The 19908-nt window shown below is 44.5% G+C and overlaps 3 protein-coding genes across 3 annotated transcripts; all 3 read left to right on the forward strand.

The window, feature by feature from the left end:
- Positions 1-6926: 6926 nt before the first annotated feature.
- LOC128299527 (uncharacterized) lies at positions 6927-16321 on the forward strand. The gene is made up of 7 exons (XM_053035521.1): positions 6927-7081; positions 8286-8517; positions 8616-8752; positions 8837-9136; positions 15154-15385; positions 15456-15592; positions 15680-16321. The coding sequence occupies exons 1-7, from the start codon at positions 7015-7017 to the stop codon at positions 15988-15990; spliced, it is 1416 nt and encodes a 471-aa protein (XP_052891481.1). The 5' UTR covers positions 6927-7014; the 3' UTR covers positions 15991-16321.
- A 220-nt stretch (positions 16322-16541) lies between these two features.
- On the forward strand, positions 16542-17607 carry LOC128309357 (uncharacterized). The gene is made up of 4 exons (XM_053045723.1): positions 16542-16717; positions 16874-17076; positions 17169-17346; positions 17415-17607. Exons 1-4 carry the CDS (start codon positions 16600-16602, stop codon positions 17459-17461), a joined length of 546 nt encoding a protein of 181 aa, XP_052901683.1. The 5' UTR covers positions 16542-16599; the 3' UTR covers positions 17462-17607.
- On the forward strand, positions 17501-18035 carry LOC128299529 (protein FAM98B). Its single transcript, XM_053035523.1, has 2 exons — positions 17501-17806; positions 18021-18035. The coding sequence occupies exons 1-2, from the start codon at positions 17501-17503 to the stop codon at positions 18033-18035; spliced, it is 321 nt and encodes a 106-aa protein (XP_052891483.1).
- The last annotated feature ends 1873 nt before the right edge of the window (positions 18036-19908 follow it).

The following is a 19908-nucleotide window of genomic DNA, read 5'->3' on the forward strand; positions in this document are numbered from 1 at the left end:
CAAGATGGCGGACACAAGATGGCGGACAAGATGGCGGACAAGATGGCGGCCAAGATGGCGGACAAGATGGCGGCCAAGATGGCGGCCAAGATGGCGGCCAAGATGGCATACAAGATGGCGGACACAAGATGGCGGCCAAGATGGCGGACAAGATGGCGGCCAAGATGGCGGACAAGATGGCGGACAAGATGGCGGACAAGATGGCGGACAAGATGGCGGCCAAGATGGCGGACAAGATGGCGGCCAAAATGGCGGCCAAGATGGCGGACAAGATGGCGGACAAGATGGCGGCCAAGATGGCGGACAAGATGGCGGCCAAGATGGCGGACACAAGATGGCGGACAAGATGGCGGCCAAGATGGCGGACAAAATGGCGGCCAAGATGGCGGACAAAATGGCGGACAAGATGGCGGACAAGATGGCGGACAAGATGGCGGACAAGATGGCGGCCAAGATGACGGACAAGATGGCGGCTAAGATGGCGGACAAGATGGCGGACACAAGATGGCGGACAAGATGGCGGCCAAGATGGCGGCCAAGATGGCGGCCAAGATTGCGGACAAGATGGCGGACACAAGATGGCGGCCAAGATGGCGGACAAGATGGCGGACAAGATGGCGGCCAAGATGGCGGTCAAGTTGGCGGACACAAGATGGCGGCCAAGATGGCGGACAAGATGGCGGATAAGATGGCGGACAAGATGGCGGACAAGATGGCGGCCAAGATGGCGGACAAAATGGTGGACAAGATGGCGGCCAAGATGGCGGTCAAGATGGCGGACAAGATGGCGGCCAAGATGGCGGACAAAATGGCGGACACAAGATGGCGGCCAAGATGGCGGACAAGATGGCGGACAAGATGGCGGACAAGATGGCGGCCAAGATGGCGGCCAAGATGGCGGACAAGATGGCGGACAAAATGGCGGACAAGATGGCGGCCAAGATGGCGGCCAAGATGGCGGTCAAGATGGCGGACAAGATGGCGGCCAAGATGGCGGACAAGATGGCGGCCAAGATGGCGGACAAGATGGCGGACACAAGATGGCGGACAAGATGGCGGCCAAGATAGCGGACAAGATGGCGGCCAAGATGGTGGACACAAGATGGCGGACAAGATGGAGGACAAGATGGCGGCCAAGATGGCGGACAAGATGGCGGCCAAGATAGCGGCCAAGATGGAGGACAAGATGGCGGCCAAGATGGCGGACAAGATGGCGGACACAAGATGGCGGACAAGATGGCGGACACAAGATGGCGGCCAAGATGGCGGCCAAAATGGCGCACAAGATGGCGGATACAAGATGGCGGCCAAGATGGCGGACAAGATGGCGGCCAAGATGGCGGACCAGATGGCGGACAAGATGGCGGCCAAGATGGCGGACAAGATGGCGGCCAAGATGGCGGACATAAGATGGCGGACAAGATGGCGGACACAAGATGGCGGACAAGATGGCGGCCAAGATGGCGGACATAAGATGGCGGACAAGATGGCGGACACAAGATGGCGGCCAAGATGGCGGCCAAGATGGCGGACAAGATGGCGGACAAGATGGCGGACAAGATGGCGGACAAGATGGCGGACACAAGATGGCGGACATGATGGCGGCCAAGATGGCTAACAAGATGGCGGACAAGATGTCCATTCCTCTCCATTCCTGACCACCAGGTGGGTGGTGACACGTGGGAGGTGGGATGTGACACGTGGGTTGTGGGAGGTGACACGTAGGAGGTGGGTGGTGACCCGTGGGAGGTGAGTGGTGACCCGTGGGAGATGAGTGTTGACCCGTGGGAGGTGGGTGGAGACCCGTGTGAGGTGGGTGGTGACCTGTGGGAGGTGGGTGGTGACCCGTGGGTGGTGAGTGGTGACATGTAGGAGGTGGGTGGTGACCCGTGGGAGGTGGGTGGTGATCCGTGGAAGGTGGGATGTGACCCGTTGGAGGTGGGTGGTGACCCGTGAGAGGTGGAAGGTGACTCGTGGGAGGTGAGTGGTGACCCGTGGGAGGAGGGTGGTGACCCGTGGGAGGTGGGTGGTGACCCGTGGGTGGTGACATGTAGGAGGTGGATGGTGACCCGTGGAAGGTGGGTGGTGACCCGTGGGAGGTGGGTGGATGACTCGTGGGAGGTGGTTGGTGATCCGTGGAAGGTGGGATGTGACTCGTTGGAGGTGGTTGGTGACCCGTGGAAGGTTGGTGGTGAAACGTGAGAGGTGGGAGGTGACACGTGGGAGGTGGGTGGTGACTCGAGGGTTGAGGTTACACGAGGGGGGAGGTGACACGAGGGGGGAGATGACGGCTAATTGACGGCTAATCTACGGCTAATAGACGGCTAATTGACGGCTAATTGACGGCTAATCGACGACTAATCGACGGCTAATCGAGGCTTATCGTCGGCTAAACGACGGCTAATCGACAGCAAAATGGCATGGAATTGGCATGGAATTGCATAAGAAGTTGCGCGCCATCTACCACCATCTTTCTCGGCTAGTACCAGGTGTCACCTCTTGAAAAAAATGCTCTCCTGAAATCGGAAATTTGAAAACAGCTGGGTTTGTATGGAATTTCGTACCAGTCGATGGAAAGTTTGAGCGAGAGAGATGAGAGATACTTCCCATTTCATCCATCCCACTTGCATTAGCGATCTCACGTGTTTGATAGTATGCAATAGCAATTGTGATAAGCAAATTTGTCCCAAGCTGCAGATGTCAACACTTGAAAAACATGCTCTCCTGGTATCGGAAATCTGAAAACAATTGTGTGCGCGGCTATGGTATAGTGGTTTTCACAGTTGACCAGTTGATTTGGTCATTGGACAAATTTGTCAGCATTTTGTCAACTCTCGTGGCTCTGCACCTAATGGATCAAAGAATGCTATAAAACATAATCAATTGTTGAAATAGTTCAGTAAGTAGAAGCTCACCACAGAAATCAACCATTAATTTTTGTTCATCGCCTAAAACATCGACGTGAGCGAATGATCAAGGAGGTAGTCTTTCAACACAAAAACTTGACCTAGCATTTTAGTTTTCAAATGCTAATAGCTATGCAAATCTAACCGACTGTGCATAACACAAATTATTATTATTATATAAAATTTGCGTTGTTTGTTTAATGGGATACACAATGTTAAACAATCCACTAAATAATAAATAAACAAAAAAAATCGAAATTCACAACTTAGTAACTCGCTCATTCTGTATTGCTAAATGTATGAGTGGTGATTACCCCTCACAATGCATTAGAGAATGAGCGATCTCCCGCCAGGATATGCAATATATACGCGACTTACGTGGAGTAATTTGATTGGATGAATTTTCCTCTGCATTCGGCTCCATCTGGGGATCATTCACATTGATGACGTCATCACTATCTGTGTTTGTCCCCGTGCTCGATGGTCTCGTTTGTGTTGACTGTCTTCCTCGGTGGTGTCTCTTATACATACCATGAGTCCAACCAGCTTCACCCTGTGGAAACAGAATCGGGTACTGTAGTGGACGTATCATCTGGTTGGTCTCATACACTGACCTTAAAGATCCTGTAGCACGATGTTGCAGCACAATCTTCCGTGTATCTTCTGTGCTACCGGCGATATCGTCACAAACACACATGACCCATCTCACCTGCAGTCGGTGCGTTGTTCCGGCACTGGTCCATACCTGGTTTACGTGAAAGGAGGCAAAGGTGCAGCTCATCGCGAACAGACATGCGTTCATACGTATGACTGAACATCCGAGTTAGGAGATTGCGTGTGATAAATACTCGCTGCAGGACAGATAATATCGATTAAGTCCACCACCAACTACTGGTGCTTGAGTGTTTTGTAAAGTTAAGTTAAGATCGAAGAAGTATAACTGAGTGTTGCATGGCGAATATCCCGGAAGCACAGCGAGCGAACCAATTCGATGGCAAAGTGCTCCTTGGATGCTGTAGTTGTAAATTCCACCAGGTGCAGCTTCTCGAAGTTGGCGCACGTATGATTGTAGCTCCATTTAGAAGAGTGCAGGTACAGTGGTAACTGGTGTTGGTGGTGATATAGCCGGTTCCGATATTGTTTTTGAAGATGGTGATGGCTCTGGCGGACCATTTAAAGAAAATGATTAGCGGCGGCCCAGCGGCGGATCAAACGGTAGGCGGAGTAGGCCCTTTCGCTTTGTCTCATTTCAAGTCCCCTCAATGTTCCCCTTCCCTCCTGCATCATTTTTAAAATTAGAGGCCCCAACTATAATTCCGCCCTGGGCCTCCAAGGGGATTGATCCTCAACTGAAGATGAGCTACAGCAGAAGATCATAAGCAGTATAATCCTTTAGGAATAGTTATGCAAAGGATAAGCACGAAAAAAAAACGAAGACTACTTCAAACATTCTTTTTGAACAATTTTCCTATTAAATAATTTAGAAAGGTCCAAAGCCAAAGCCAAAGCCAAGGTTGCAAAGTTCAAACTCCAAACGAAGATATTTTGTAAAATTCTTACGTAATTGCATAATACGTTTTGCTTTGTTTAGTTTTTTATCATTTACATTCGACTTCTATTTTGCGAAGTGCAGTAATTAAGATGCATGGTAAAAAATGTCTTCAAGGCCAGTTTTATTTTTCAAAGGAATTTTTATCTTCAAAAACCCCAGCTGAAGTGCATACTCAAAAGCTCCTTTGAACAGACAAACCAAACACTTCGAGGTGGGCTAATACAGATTGTGTACACCAAAACAGAAAAAAAAAACCGGCCAATGTTCATCATTGAATACCCCTCCCAACGGCTGACTTTTCGAACAGGAACAATTCGTTCTGGCAGAAATCATCCAGTCGCTTCATAACTCAAACAACGCTATGACCTAACTTCTCGCCATACTAAAGCGGTCATGTATCATGAACGAAAAAACAAAATTCCAGTACTCCACGCAATTACGATTATGCTAATCAGCAATGCTTCTCGGGCGGTCTATGGCATCGATGAGCTATCGTCGTCTTACCCGTCGTCGTGGCGTAGGTGATGGTGATCATTAGAAGCGGTTTTTTATCACCCTACTCTAGGGCTAGCGCGTATTGTATCCAGCAAATTTCGAATGTTTGCTATTGCGTGGGAAATTTCCTTGCTATTCTATCGATCCGTACATTTCCATATGTACCATTATGCAATCCACTAATGCACTAATTGCGTTGTTAAGCTCAGAAACTACAGGTAGTAAATTCGAAAAAAGGTGCATCTACAATGCTCAACAACACGCAACAGACAGTGTAAACATTCCATTTAACTTGTTTACCGACTGATTATAAATAGCCGGCCATTGAACTTAGACCATTCGCTATGTTACCATGTAAACAGCACATTTAGGGATTAATGTAATTCACCGATATACAACGACGAAGCAAATATGCATCATTTACAGGAACAAAACTCTTGTTTATTTTTTTAACGCCTACTGCTTCTTCGATTATTTTTTTTAACTCAGTCATAATTCTAGACGAAACTTAATCTAACAGCTTTGTAGGTCACACCAGGCCTGCCCTTGAAAGCTGTTGGACGGCCAGTTTTTATGTACCGTACCGGTTGGCATCTTCGGTCAATGCCAAGGACAATCCTTCCAGTTTAATGCCCGGCGCGAGAGACTGCTGGACAGGTTGGAAACATTTATCAAGTGGACACCATTAAGTGAAACTCGTTTGCGGATTTCAGTTCCGCATCAGCGTGTGGAGATGAAATTTTCATTAATCAGTTGCTCATTGGTGCTTCTTTTTTCTGCCATTGTTTCTACCTTTTTTTGGCTTTAACTCACTGCATATGGTGCGGTGTTTCATCCGATAATGGTTAATTAATTAGCTGTGTAACTATTATTGCAGCCATCTTAAGGTGGTTAGGTGTCCTTTTGTGTCACGTTTACGGTCAACGCACTCAATTGCGGTAAGAAATGGCTTGGCGCCATTGCATTAAAATGGTAAAGTTTAATAATGGTTTACAGCATGTTAAAAACGTACCTTTAACGCATTACTCGATTAATTAATTACTCGATCATACATCGTGTATGATATAAAACAGTAAATCAGTTCCGGGATAAAATATCTACTAAATCCTGGTGCAAAAAGAATCGACTAATAGATGCAATTCAAAACAAAGTATACAACAAAGTTCGTGTTAGTAGTTGACAGTGGGTGAGAATAGTTGACAAGCATACGGAATAAATACTATTCGCCCCCAATACTAACTGTAATCACAAGTTCAAGTTCAACGTCCCGTACCTGCTAAGGAGATTGTCTACGAGTAGGGCTATCGAATAACTGGATCCTTATGCTATGGCTGCGTAAGAAAAAAAAACAAGCAATGCGTAACCATCGAACGTACGCAACTGGATATCGCGACAAGACCCAAACACGGGGCAAACACAGCGCGGGAGGTAGAAGGCCAACTTCTCAACTGTACAGTGTATGGTGTCTAGAAGCTCACATCAGAGACGGTGAGAAGGCAAACCCCGCAACAGCAAAAAAAGGCTTTTTAACAGCCAACTCCTAACCCCCTTGACACAGCCCACAACCTAACCCTTAACATAAAGCACACAACTTGACAGCCGATCGGAACTGATCCCTTCAGTTACTACCCCTCCTATAAACAATCCTGTTGCACGCACCGTAAACCACCCTGGGTGGTGTTGGTAGTGTACCATACGCCTGAAGTGCGTTCAATCACCGATGACGTCCGATGGATCGGGCTCTGATTAGAGTGTGTGCGTGTTGGTGATCGCTCAGTTCTATTCACATTTAGTTTGGTTGATTTTTTTTTTTGCAACCCCTGCCCAGCACCTGTTTGCAGTACTGCCTTTGTTTTAAAACGGGCAAAATCTCCAATTGATTCGCGAAGTCACCGAGATTGGCGTTGCGCATATAAGATAGATCCGCACGGTACCGTAGTGTTCCAGTCCGTATCGTGCGATCGGTGCTGGCTAGTCGCGTGGCGTCTAATGATCAATCCGTTCGACAGTTACCGGTGCGTGTAAAGTGCGTATTCCTGTACAGTAGTGAAGCCGTTCAACATGAAGTACCATATTGTTCTATTACTAACCGCCACCATTATCGGGTGCGGATCCGCAGCCAAGTTCCGTACGTATTGATGTTTCAATTGTCCCGTTTTACGTCACAGGGCCTCAGTATGTCGGACAGATTTTTGGTGTCACATCTATAGTCAGGGAAAAGTTAATGTCAAGCAATATTGTTAATGAGATACGACCCCCCCAAAAAAAACAAACGATCGGCGAGGGCAAAGGCCTCTCTTGTACGGTTGATTTTAATTCTTTCCGCTAATATTTGTACGCATCTGACGCATCTGCGGGAGTTGTGTCCTTGAACGAATGATGCCGTTCGGCGTTGTTCACGGGCAGTTAGCACAAAATTAACTAGACGCAGCAGTCACCTTCCGACTCTGTTTGCATCAGCTATTAGTTCAGTAAACTCCGAGCAGCAAGTGAATCGTGAGCATAATGAGGATGAATCAGTGATCAGCAACCGTGGCAGGTTAATTTCGGTGTTTTCCTTTGACAGACATTAAATGTACACGTGCGCACGGATGAAGTTATTAGGTAGCAATAAGGTTGTTATTGATTTTGGAAGGAGATAGTTTAGTAAAAACAACAAATCATTTCGCTTTGATAGCTGTTATTCAAAGTTATGGCCTATTGTATCCAAAATTGAGCTGTAAACAATTATTTTCTACTTAGTACAATAAGTTTATTATCTAATGTATTTAACTACTACTCTGGTCCGTTAACACATTGGTAAGGTTCATGACACTATCGGAAACAATAACTGTAAAGTAACAAATCAAGTCATTTGATGGTGGTGATCTCTTGATGCCTTGCGTTTAAATTCAATCCCCTTAAACACCGAACGTTGCGTGATGGAAACGATTTATTCACACCAATTGCGAACACATGCCATCTAACAGGACTCGTTTGCATACAGTTTACACACCGCGAGCCAGTGCAGTGCAAAATGATTTGAATAGTAGATGGATTCTCATTAGTTAAACAATATGGCCACAGCCTGGCAGCTCGTCTCGCTAACTACCGGCAGAGCCTCGAGCTTGCTTTGCCGTACGAGCGATACATGTGACCGGTTAAAGCCGTACCACGTGTTGCTAATTGTTTTGCCGCCATTTCATTGCCAGCTAGCGTAATGGGCTAATAAAATGGTTGTTCTTAAACCGGTCGTTAACAGTTTCGCCTTTCGTGCATTTGATGCATTTGTTGAAGTGTCAGAAGCGCTTGCTAGCCATGAGATAACAACTTATATCTTCACATTTTTACAGCTGCTACCTTCTCGCGGTGCAAACAGGAAGATGGGAACTGCCTGCTGGAGGCTATTACCGCTACCTTCCGGAACTTCCACAAGGGTGTGCCGGAAATCGGGCTCGTACCGTTGGATCCACTGCGCATCGACAAAATGGACATCGTACAAGGCGATGGACCAATAAACATCGTGCTGAACTTCAAAAAGGTTGACCTCACTGGATTCCAACATGCGCAAATAAAGAAAGCCAGGTACGTTTTGTTAAAAGTTAATGTAATGTTGCTCTTCAATGATTTAACAAAATAGATTGTAAGTGCTAAGACTTATCGAGTGAAATGGTTATTTGCAGCGGATTTACTTCCAATCCCACCAAGATGGACCTGAACGTGCTCGTACCGGTTGCATCACTGGTTGGAGGATACAGAATTAACGGCAAAGTGTTGATCCTCCCTATTCAGGGCGAAGGTTCCAGCAATATGACCATGGGTGAGTAGTTTAATCTGAAGGATTAAACTTAAGTACTCTTCACCAACCGAATGCAAAATTCATCGCTGGATGCTTTCTTTTCAGTGAACTGTGATATCTCGCTAAAATGGACCGGCAAGCTTGTGGACAAGAATGGCAAACAGTTTTACCAGGTCGACAAATTCAAGGTACACTTTGATACGAGCCGGTTCTACATGGACTTTTCCAACCTTTTCAACGGCGATAAGGCACTGGGTGATAACATGAACGTGTTCCTGAACGACAACTGGCAGGACATTCTGAAGGAACTGAAGCCGGCAATATCGGCGGCTTTTACAAAGATATTTGAAGCGGTCGTCAGCAACGTTTTCAATAAGGTTCCGTACAATGAGCTTTACCTAGCGTAATGCGGTGTTATGGGGAGGAGGGCACGTTACCAATAAGTTGCAGTGAAATAAATTATCAATGAAATTGTTTTGCAATAAACTTAATGTAATGTATATGCATTTAATAGGTGTGAGGTATGTACCAAAGCAAAACACATTAAAAGGCAGTTTAAAAAGCAATGATGTGGTTTACTTATTCTTCGTTTATCCAACAAAGGGCCTTAAAAGGATAGCTGTAAAATCAAATGACTTTAATCAACTCTGATTCGATTTGTTTTTTTTTACAAATATATATTCTTTTTCCACGATAATTATTCATTTAATAATTGGCAAGGACTTAATGTCCTCATAGATTACAACCTACGAAAAAACCTTAGACTTATTCCTAATGAGATTTTCAATACATCATAATCCATTCTCTCCATTCTTGGCGTAACGATCTACCATGTTACTTCTGGTTTACTAGACTTATTTTACCACGTGGCCGGATAGTCATTCCTTGTCAGGGGAGATTAGCCCGAATAAGACCAGGATTTTGGTCTGGTTCGTTCGTGTGAAGACCGACCTTGTTACTCCGACGACTTGAAAATCTTCCTCTCAATTTCGTCGGTTGTCTGATTGTGTGTTTTTTTCAAGGTATACTTAACCGTTTTTTTCTTTTTGTGTGCTATCAACTCCCTCTGTTACAATAAGTGTCAAGTTTCTTCATTAACCCGTTTCCGCGCTCCTCTGTCCTATTCCTATGTATTAGATCAAGGTCAACCGTATTTCATTGGTTAAGGACTTAGGTATATGGCTTGATAGCGGACTCACTTTATATTCACTCTACGGTTTTCAAGGCTTGGAAAACTCTTGGTGGTAGAACATACATTGTTCGAAACTTCTCTAACCCATTGTGTTTGAAGGTGCTCGTTGGTTAGATCAGATCTAAAGTATTGTTCAGCAATCTGGTCTCCTACAGCTCGAGTCCACATCGGCTGCATTGAGCGGATGCAGAGGCCTTTCACCAGGATCACTGATCGCAGCAACCCTGGTGGATCCTCTTTCACTCTGCCGAAATATGTGGCTAGCTATCAACTGCTTAGACTTGCAACTTACGATGATGGCCGTCAATATTCCTAAATCATATTTATTGCTTCCTACTTGTTCGAATTTATTGATGCTCCTTCGTTGCTGTGCTCCATTCCTTTGTATGTTCCCAACAGTACCCTTCGTAATCATCCCACTTTACTTATCTCCTTTTACTTTACTACTTTTATATTTTACAGCAATGATCCTTTGATGTGTGCAATTCTTCGTCTCATTTATTGATTGTCACCTTTCACCTGCTGTATTCTGTTTCTGTTTTAAGATTTTTGTTTTTATTCCTGGACCTTCCAAAAACTTCTTCACCTAGTTCTTATCTTATTTTCAGTTAGCTATAAGTTTGTAAGTTGAGCCAATAATTAATAAATAAATAATAAAAATCATCTTTTCATCTTGATCTGTTCATCACACAGGTTTACCTGTTCATGTCCTACTAATTATTCAAAGCTTGATAATCAATTTTGCGTAACGAGTATGACATCATAGCAGAAGTGGTAAGCAGTGATTTAAAAAAAAACTTATGTTGGAATTTTTTATATTGACAAAATTCTTTTTCACGGTGATGAATGCAATCAACGGTTTAATTTATGAGAATTTATGAGGACAGAGAACCAGGAATATCGCTACCATGGAGGCAACTTTTACAGATTCTTCCACGCTTCACCGATGCGATTCCGCATAACGGTAGCGACCGGTGCGCCGTTTCCTCTCATTAAAAATATATTGACCAAACGTGACAAATGCGTATGAAACATGTCTATTCGCTTATTTGATACGATTTGCTTCCGCTTTACCCGTGGTAAGCTGGACGAGGTAATACAAAACATGGATAAATTGAATTACATTACAGATGGAACAGCATACAGCATGATTAACGGTGACATGAACATGTAACAGGTGGGCTGATAATTGTTTGGCCTATGACAGTAAAACACTTTTTTTTGGCCAAATTATTTTTTTGTATTCAACATACGTCCCTTCAAGGGCGATACACCAATTATAGCGGTCTTTCAATTTTTCGATACCCTTTTTGTAGAAGTATTTGTCCTTTGCCTCAAAAAAGGCCTCAGTTTCGGCGAACACCTCTTTATCCGACGAAAATTTCTTCTCAGAGGACATCTTTTTGGGATCTAAGAATAGGAATTAGTCACTGAGAGCCAGATCTATGAAATACGGTGGGTGGCGAAGCAATTCGTAGCCTAATTCATGAATTTTTGCCATTGTTTTCACTGGTTTGTGGCACGGTGCGTTTTCTTGACGAAACAAAACTTTTTTTTATTCAAATGCGGTCGTTTTTTGGCGATTTCGTCCTTCAATCGCTCCAAAAATTTGATGTAATAGTCGCTGTTAATGGTTTTTCCTTTCTTAAGATAGATTATTAAGATTATTCCTCGCAAATCCCAAAAAAATTGACGCCATAACCTTGCCAGCTGATTGTTGCGTTTTCCCCCGCTTTGGAGCAAGTTCATCGCGTCCAGTCCACTCGGATGACTGGCTATTGGACTTTGGAGTGAAGTGGAGAAGCTAAGACTCATCCATGGTAACATATTGACGCAAAACCTCTGATTTATTTCGCTCAAACAGCTCCAAACACTGCTCCGAATCGTCAAATCGTTGTTGTTTTTGGTTAAATATGAGCTCGCGCGGCAGGCATTTTGCACAGAGCCTTCTCATGTCCAAATACTCGTGAACGATATGTCCAACACGTTCCTTAGACATCTTTAGGGTGTCAGCTATCTCGATCAGCTTCACATTATGGGTGTTCTTAATAATTTTGTGATTTTTTTTAATGTTTTCTTCTGTAACCACCTCTTTTGGGCTTCCACTGTGTTCACCGTCCTTAGGGCTCATTTTACCACTTTTAAATTTAGCATACCAATATCTGATGGTTGATTTTGGTAGAGCAGTGTCCAAAGACTCTTCATCAAGCCAATTTTTAGCTTTAACTATATGTTTCCCCTTCAAAAACTAATATTTTATCATCACGCGAAATTCCTTCTTTTCCATGATTACTCAAAACACAAAAGTTGCGTCACACAAAATGCTCTAGCTCATTAGGTTGTGGCCCGAGTGCTGTCAAATTTGGACAGAATTCCTTTGAAGGTTGGTACAAACGAAATATGATATGGATAAAAATCTTCTAGCGCGATAAATGTGTTAGGCCAAACAATTATCAGCCCACCTGTTATAATGAAACACATATCGGGAATTATGAGCATACTAAATGAGCTATAACATGTTTAATACAGCTTCCTGAATACCGTGTACCTTTAAGAGAGATAATTTTTCACCGGTTTCATTAAATTACGATGTATTACAAGGTAACTAGCATGGCACTTTGCCAAACACGTGCCTTTTTAGCATCCATTTTGTTTGTTTCTACGACCTTTTCACCTTAGTTTTTCACACCATCACGGGGGTAGTTCAATAGGGCACACTATCTGTTATTATTTATCTACCACTGGTGAGCTGCTGAAGCACTCAAATATCTTCCCATGCACCATTTCCTGTGTAGCTCGGCAAACGAATGTTAACAACCTGAGCAATTATAGTCATTGCCGTGCAAAAGATCGTTCCCTTCATTCCAGATTATCTGCCACAGTTACAAGTGCCGCCAATTACTTTCCTACCGGACGTCGTGTGATTTTCGAAAAGGAACACGAACTTTCAAACCTCGACACGTTTATGGGTTAACTACAAAATCTCCGGTCCGGCATCCGGTCACTAACCGTGCACTAACTAACCGGCAGGGCAAATACAAAAAACTATTAAAGCACATGTGCATTTATCTAAACGCACCGACTGGACCGTAGCACCACATGTCTGAGGAGTCTATTTTTCATTAACCTTTTATGTCTCGCTGATTGTTGGCAGTACGCGCCGGTACTGTTTCCATTCGGATCGGTTTGAAGCTCCGTGAACCGATCGGTAGATGCTGTGGCCAATGAGAAGGGGGAAGGATTGTGCGAACGTGTCTCATCTTACATGTGCCGCATGACGCATAAGTCACGAACGTTCCGTGTGCGGAGCAGGGCTTTTTACTTTTTCCCGATCATTTACCGATCTTCAATAATTACTGTTATCATTTGCCGTGGGTAATGCCACCTCCGTCCGTTGCCATAACGAGCGTGCATGGCGTACGTGCGCCATATCGTATTTTGTATTTAATATCCATTTGATTCTAGAGCAACGGTAGTAGTTTCCATGTATAGTTATTTCCAACGCTGGTGCATATTCCAAAATTCCAACATGATGGGGAAAATCTAACGTTACTTTTAAAGGTATTGTGTAGACATTAGAGTTATATAATCGTGAAACGTTTTGCTTGACATTGAGCGGATATGGATCACTTAAAAGGCAGTTACATCTATACAATCACCGCAAGGAAAGTCAGAAGTACAAATCATCAAAATTATCTTGGTTACTTCATTTACAAGATGTAAGTCACAGGCTGCAGGGGTGATAGTAAACATACAAAAAAAAGAACCTCACCCACAACGATAAGTCACCTTCGGTGTTAGGTGTGCAAATAAGGTTCAGCCTATCCTGTTATTAGACTGTTCTCGCTTCCCAGGACGCGCAGCGACGAACCTGCAAAAGCAAGCAATTTGATCATGCAGGTTCACCACCTGCCGCCCGCCTGTATATGTCGCTTTGTTTGCAATCTTTTGTTGTGTATTTCACTCCTCCTTACAATAGGTTTGAGCCGTGCACAGAACGCGTGCGTCTCCGGGCGAGTCCGTCCGGCCTGTTCGCCGGGGAAAAAAAGATCATCGCAACCAGTTCTGCCGGGTATGACGTACGTCCAACGCGGGATGGCGTTAATGGCAGCGTAAGAACCGACGGATCCCACCGGCACCGATCCACCTAAACCTTCGCAAAAACGCTAGCCCCTGGGGTGGGGGGAAGAAGAAGAAGTGACTATCGGCGGACGGCAAATAGAAAACAACGACAAACAGTGCGGCATTCACCCCCGCTAGCCATATATAAGACCAACACTGGCCGGGCAGCTTCTATAGGTTCTGTTCAACTTTCGCGCCAACCACGCACGGTGCACGCTGCTCGGAAAGCTACTGCCCAGCTAACGAACGAACCCGCTCAAACGGCGCACTGTGTAGAATCCAAGTGTCCACTGTAATCGATCCTAGTGTCTGTTGGTGATTGAATCGTCATGAATCGATTGGTGGTTTTCGTGTGTCTGTCCGGATTGATGGCGTTAGGCAGTGGTATCAAATTACGTACGTATCGGCTTCATCAAACCCGTAAAGTTTTACGTGTTGACAGTGTTAACATTGTGAATATTGGTTAATCTTCCTTTAAAGAATCAGAATTACGTTTTCAAATAATCCTTCGTTCAATTTGCTATAATCAATATGCTAATATCGAACGGGAATGTGTGTGTGCTGGACAGTTCCATTTTAATGCGTGATTTCAAGCAACTTCAGGCGTTTGTTTGAAGTTTGCCCAAACGATATTCAAAAAATAATCTACGAAACGGAAATCACCAGCCGGTTTTATCGCTCATTGCCATTGGGCACCAGCACGTGAATCAGACCGGTCGCTCGCATTAAACTTGAACTTCCCTTCAACAAACCGGCTTCGTGCTGTTTCTTCCGGATCGTCCAAACACGCCGACAGGTGATGTCTCGGTGCGATAGAAGATGCGACAAGTTGCGTATCCAGTTAGCGCGCTATTAATGAGTTGTTTACGCGCACATTTGTAACGACTCAGGAGTGAACGTTGAAACGGTTGCGTTTAGTGTGCAATAGCAATCATTAGCTCGTTCGTTTTCGTTCTGTATTTGTTCATCGGAGCTTTAATAGTTTAGCGAATGGTAACGCACAAATTACGTTCAAGTGTACAGACAATCACTTTCTCTGTAGGAAATACATGTACGCTAGTTACATCGAAGTTTAATTGAATCAATTACACCGTTACATCCTTTACAGCTGCTTCTTACACCCGTTGCAAGGTGGGCGACGAACCATGCATTGTCCAAGCCGTGTCCGACACATTCCACAAGTACCAGGGTGGCGTTCCCGGGCTAGCACTCGCTTCTCTCGACCCGTTGCGCATCGACGAAATGGATATCGTGCAGGGTACGGGGCCAGTCAACATTGTGCTAAATTTTAAAAACGTTGACATAACCGGATTTAAGGATGTGATTGTGAAAAAGGCTAAGTAAGTATGCTTAACCAACGCACCGGTAAGCGATGCATACGTAATGTAAAAAAATTCTTTCCATTTGCAGAGGTTTGACGGCGAGTCCCAACGTGATGGAGATGAACTTACTACTGCCAGTCGCATCGCTTGTTGGGAGTTACAAGATTAAGGGGAAGGTGCTGATTCTACCCATCCAGGGCGAAGGTGCCAGTAACATGACTATGGGTAAGATCATCTTCATGGTTGCAAGAAAATTACTGCTATTATTTACGCAACGCTGTTAATTTTTTTGATACAATACACACTTTACAGTTAACTGTGACTTCCTAATGAAGTGGAACGGTGGACTAGAGAAGCGGGAGAATGGCAAAGAGTACTTCCAGATGAACAAAATTAAGGCCACGTTCGATACGACCCGGTTCTACATGCATCTGTCCAATTTGTTCAATGGCGATAAGGCACTGGGCGACAACATGAACCAATTCCTAAACGACAACTGGGAAGACATCCTGAAGGAACTGAAGCCCGCCATCATCGGGGCATTTACGAAAATTTTCCGAGCTATTATATCGAATGTGTTTGAAAACGTTCCTTATGATGAGCTGTTTTTACCAAATGCTTAGTGTACGATGAGGCGTTAAGATTAATAAATAATAACAGTATCTTGTGATGTCGGTTTAGTATCATAAATATTGAATCTGAGGCAGAACGATCAATAAAGCAACTGTAATAGAAAATCGTTTTTCTTTACAAAGCGGAACAGAAATAGAATAAGTTAAAATAAGATGATACACGAGTGAACTCATTATTTTGCCACAAAAAAAAACAAAGTAAATTCCAGAGAATAGTAATTAGATCTGGTTTGAACTAAAAGCTTACAACAAATTAAACATACAAATGTAAAACTTATAAGGTATATCAGATAAAGTGACCATTATAGTGAGTCTCTCTACTCAAGGTAAAAAAAATATATTAAACTAAATTCTGGAGCTCAACGCATGCTTTTATTTTACGGCTCACAAATTTTAATCAACGGTTATTAGACGATACATTTTCAAACGGTATCGTTGTCCTTTTCTCGCGTTTTATAATCCGGAGCTATCTGAACCGAACAAGCCGAACCCGGATCGGAACCATTCAACTGTCAGTCAACTGACAAATAGGCCCCCCCATCACTACTGTTGTTTTCGACTTTTCTTTTCCGTAAAATTCCCACTCTGAAATGCTATCCAATGAAGTGCAATCGAAAGCATAAATTTATGCGAGTTTCTTTCATCTTTTTCATCGTTTTGCTATTTGTGTGCGGCTCTCTGGCAGACGACAATAACGCGGAGGAAACCGTGATTGAAGGTAAGTGCTGTGCGAAAGGAAAACGACTGCCTGGCCGACGATAATGAAAGCTATGCGGTAGCTGTATAATCGGCAGCAGGGAAGGCAGCATTTATGCCGGCTACATTTCTTAAAGTGCTTTACCCTTTTAACTTCCATTTTTGCAATCGTTTCTAGATTTTTTTATATGCCGCACCTGTGGTAATGATGTCAGCGTAGCAAACCTAGCGTTCGACAAATATAGCCCTTTGGCAATTAGCGCTACGAACCACACATTTGCAGACACCCGGTCCGTTCTAGTACAGGAAGTACAAAACCCGCTCGGGATTCGGTTTCACATCTTTCTAGTAAAGCAAGCATCCTGCGTAAAGATCCATCCGGTAATTATTGACACTGCAACGTCTGGTGCACAAGTGTGCACCTACATACCCAGTTCACATTATCGATTTATTTACTTACATTCACCCTTCAGTGGACACACAAGTCAACCTGGTTCCCCGGCTACTCCTGGAAGGTTTGTGTGTGTCCCAAGTGCCATACACTGCTCGGGTGGATGTTCGAACCTATTGAGAGTGCAACTGCTGAGCAAAGTTTTCCTTCCGAGGCAGGATTCTACGCTCTCATCTTTCAAAACATTATTACCGAAGGATGTGAGTATAGGAAGCGGAACCAACGGAGCCAACTCGTCCATGTTGATCACTTTCTTTGTTTGTTCCAGACGTGAATTCATTGCTTATGAAAGAGAAAGCTCTTCGTGATAATTGAGACACCCACATTAGAAACACACTGCGACAAGGATAAATCATGGTTGATCCAAAAAGGCACATCAACGTCCTTTCCCCGGAGGAACAAGCGTTTCTAGAGGAATGTGAAAATGAGTTTGCGCATCGGTTCACAGATTTGGATGAAGAGTTTATGGCCCACTGTCAGCGCGAACAGAAACCTCCGCCCGTAGTACATCCGTGGAACACTCGGCGTAACGGTGGTGGCGAACGAGGAGGTGGTAGAGGTGGAGGAGGTGGTAGAGGTGGGGGAGGTGCAGGGTGGCGGGGCGAGAGGCGATTTAACGATAGACAAGGCGGTGGTCGAACACCCTACCGTGGGCGTGATGTAAGTTATCGACCGTATAATGTACCATCGTACCATCGTAGTAACGAAACGCATCGATCAGGTCGCGAAGATAACTATCAAAATAATAGCAGGAATCATAATGCATCACGCCCAAACTATAAACCGTACGATCGTTCCGGCGATCGTCAGTAAAAGCGCGAGGCGAGAAACGTTAACATACTTTACGTTAATGATGTTTTGTTTTTTGTTTTAGTACGATCAATCCTAAACCTACAATGGAAAACTACACGTACGCCGATTACTTACAGTAATACAGCCGGTTCTACAAACATAAACTGATCACTTTTTCCTTCACCTCTAACAAGCACACACACGAGTGTTAAAATACGCAGATTCTTTACGAGTTGTAAATAAATATCTGTAAATAAAGACTGAATTGAACAAAACAGTTGCCTATGTTACGGCTGATGTTTAGGCATAGAGAACTGTTGAATAGTGATAATTTAACATACACATGAAGTCCTCTAAAGTTCTCGCGGTCAAGCGCCATCGTCTACCAATTCAATATACCGATCATTCTGACGGATACAACAACACCATATTAGTTTGAACTAAAAGGGCTTACTGGGTCGTCCGGTGTGATTTTAATGACATGACCACAGCCTATCGGAGCCCTGACGAGACTCACTGGGTTGTCTAAATGTTATTGATTTCAATCGTGACTTTTCGTCACAGTTCCATAGAACATTTTTCCACCACGGATACATTACAACTGAACGTATCAAATTGGGATTGAACAGAAAACATGCTAAATTGTTCAAATTGCGCGACTTGTATTAGCTCACCAAGAAGGGAATTGTGATTGCAGATTATTTCTTCGAATCGGAATCACGGACCGTATCTCGGAATTGGGTTACTGTCGGTATATTAACTACGAATGTCCTTGATAATATTCCTATCTTTATCGCACTTTTTAAAAGGAGAGTTATCGTTTTTTGTTGTATAAATGGAATGGTAATACATACCTCTGCCATCGCAATTCCTCTACGCCCAGCACAGTGTGAATGTGAACCAACACGTGTACAGCTCTGTGTTCTTTTTTCGGGCGAGAGTCCGTTGTGATCCGCGCTCCCGAGCGGACGAGTGTATAGTATGTTGCTGCTGCTCGCCGTGAACGATCAAATGCGGTGAGAGTGCGTGCGTGCAAGAACCAACTGATCGGATAACCGTAGTATCTCCTCGGTGTGTCTCTAGTTCTGATGTGCCCAGCGTAAACTGATGTGTACACGCAGCACGACTTAAACCGAACCATCCCAGCTGTGTGGATAGATCGATACTCGGTGTAAAATGTCTTTCGTACGGTGGTTCCGTTTCCGTGAAATGTTCACAACGGAGAAGTCGCCGCGCTGTCCATTGTTTTAACAGGAGCCCCGGAAAACTCATGCATATGCAACAGGGGTGTGTGGGCCCAGGCAGGTATTTGCATAGATTTATGTGCGCGCTGCCAAATCGTCAACCGTGCAGTGCATTGATCGTGTACGCGTGCCTGTGTGCGTGCCGGGGTGTTTACGCACACTTTCCTCATTAGTGAACGGATGCGCCCGTGTAATGCTGCGCACGTTTGCGCATGCTCGAACGGAGGTTTCACGAGCTGTCAGTTAAGTCACGGGAATGAAGAAAACGATTTACTGGCTGGAAAGATTGCAGCGATCGTACCCACGGGAGCACATTACGTTGAAGCCCGCCCAACTATTGAAGGCAACGCTGGTAGCGTGTGGGCTGTTGGCTGTTTCCGTACCTAAACCGTGTCCTGTTTCCGTGTGAAATGTGTGGTGTTGTGGCGCGAGACAGTATTTCTAGTATCCGTTTGGGGTTCGAGGGCGAGTGGTGAAAATTTGGTGAAAATGGTTTACACCAACACATCGTCACAGGAGCTGCCCATACGGTGTACGGATAAAGCGAACGGATGATGAACAAGAGCGGTACTGTGCAGACTCGATTTCGAGAAAAAGTCATCAAACAGTGACAATGGTTGTCCTTGCATCGATTGATCCGAATTGTTGAAATATTGCACCGTTTCCGTGCGGCTTTTTTGCGGGCAGTAGTGGTAGTTGTGAAACGGTCATTATTTAATTCATTGG

This window comes from Anopheles moucheti, chromosome 2 (assembly GCF_943734755.1).
Source record: "Anopheles moucheti chromosome 2, idAnoMoucSN_F20_07, whole genome shotgun sequence".
In the NCBI taxonomy this organism is placed as follows: Eukaryota; Metazoa; Arthropoda; class Insecta; order Diptera; family Culicidae; genus Anopheles; species Anopheles moucheti.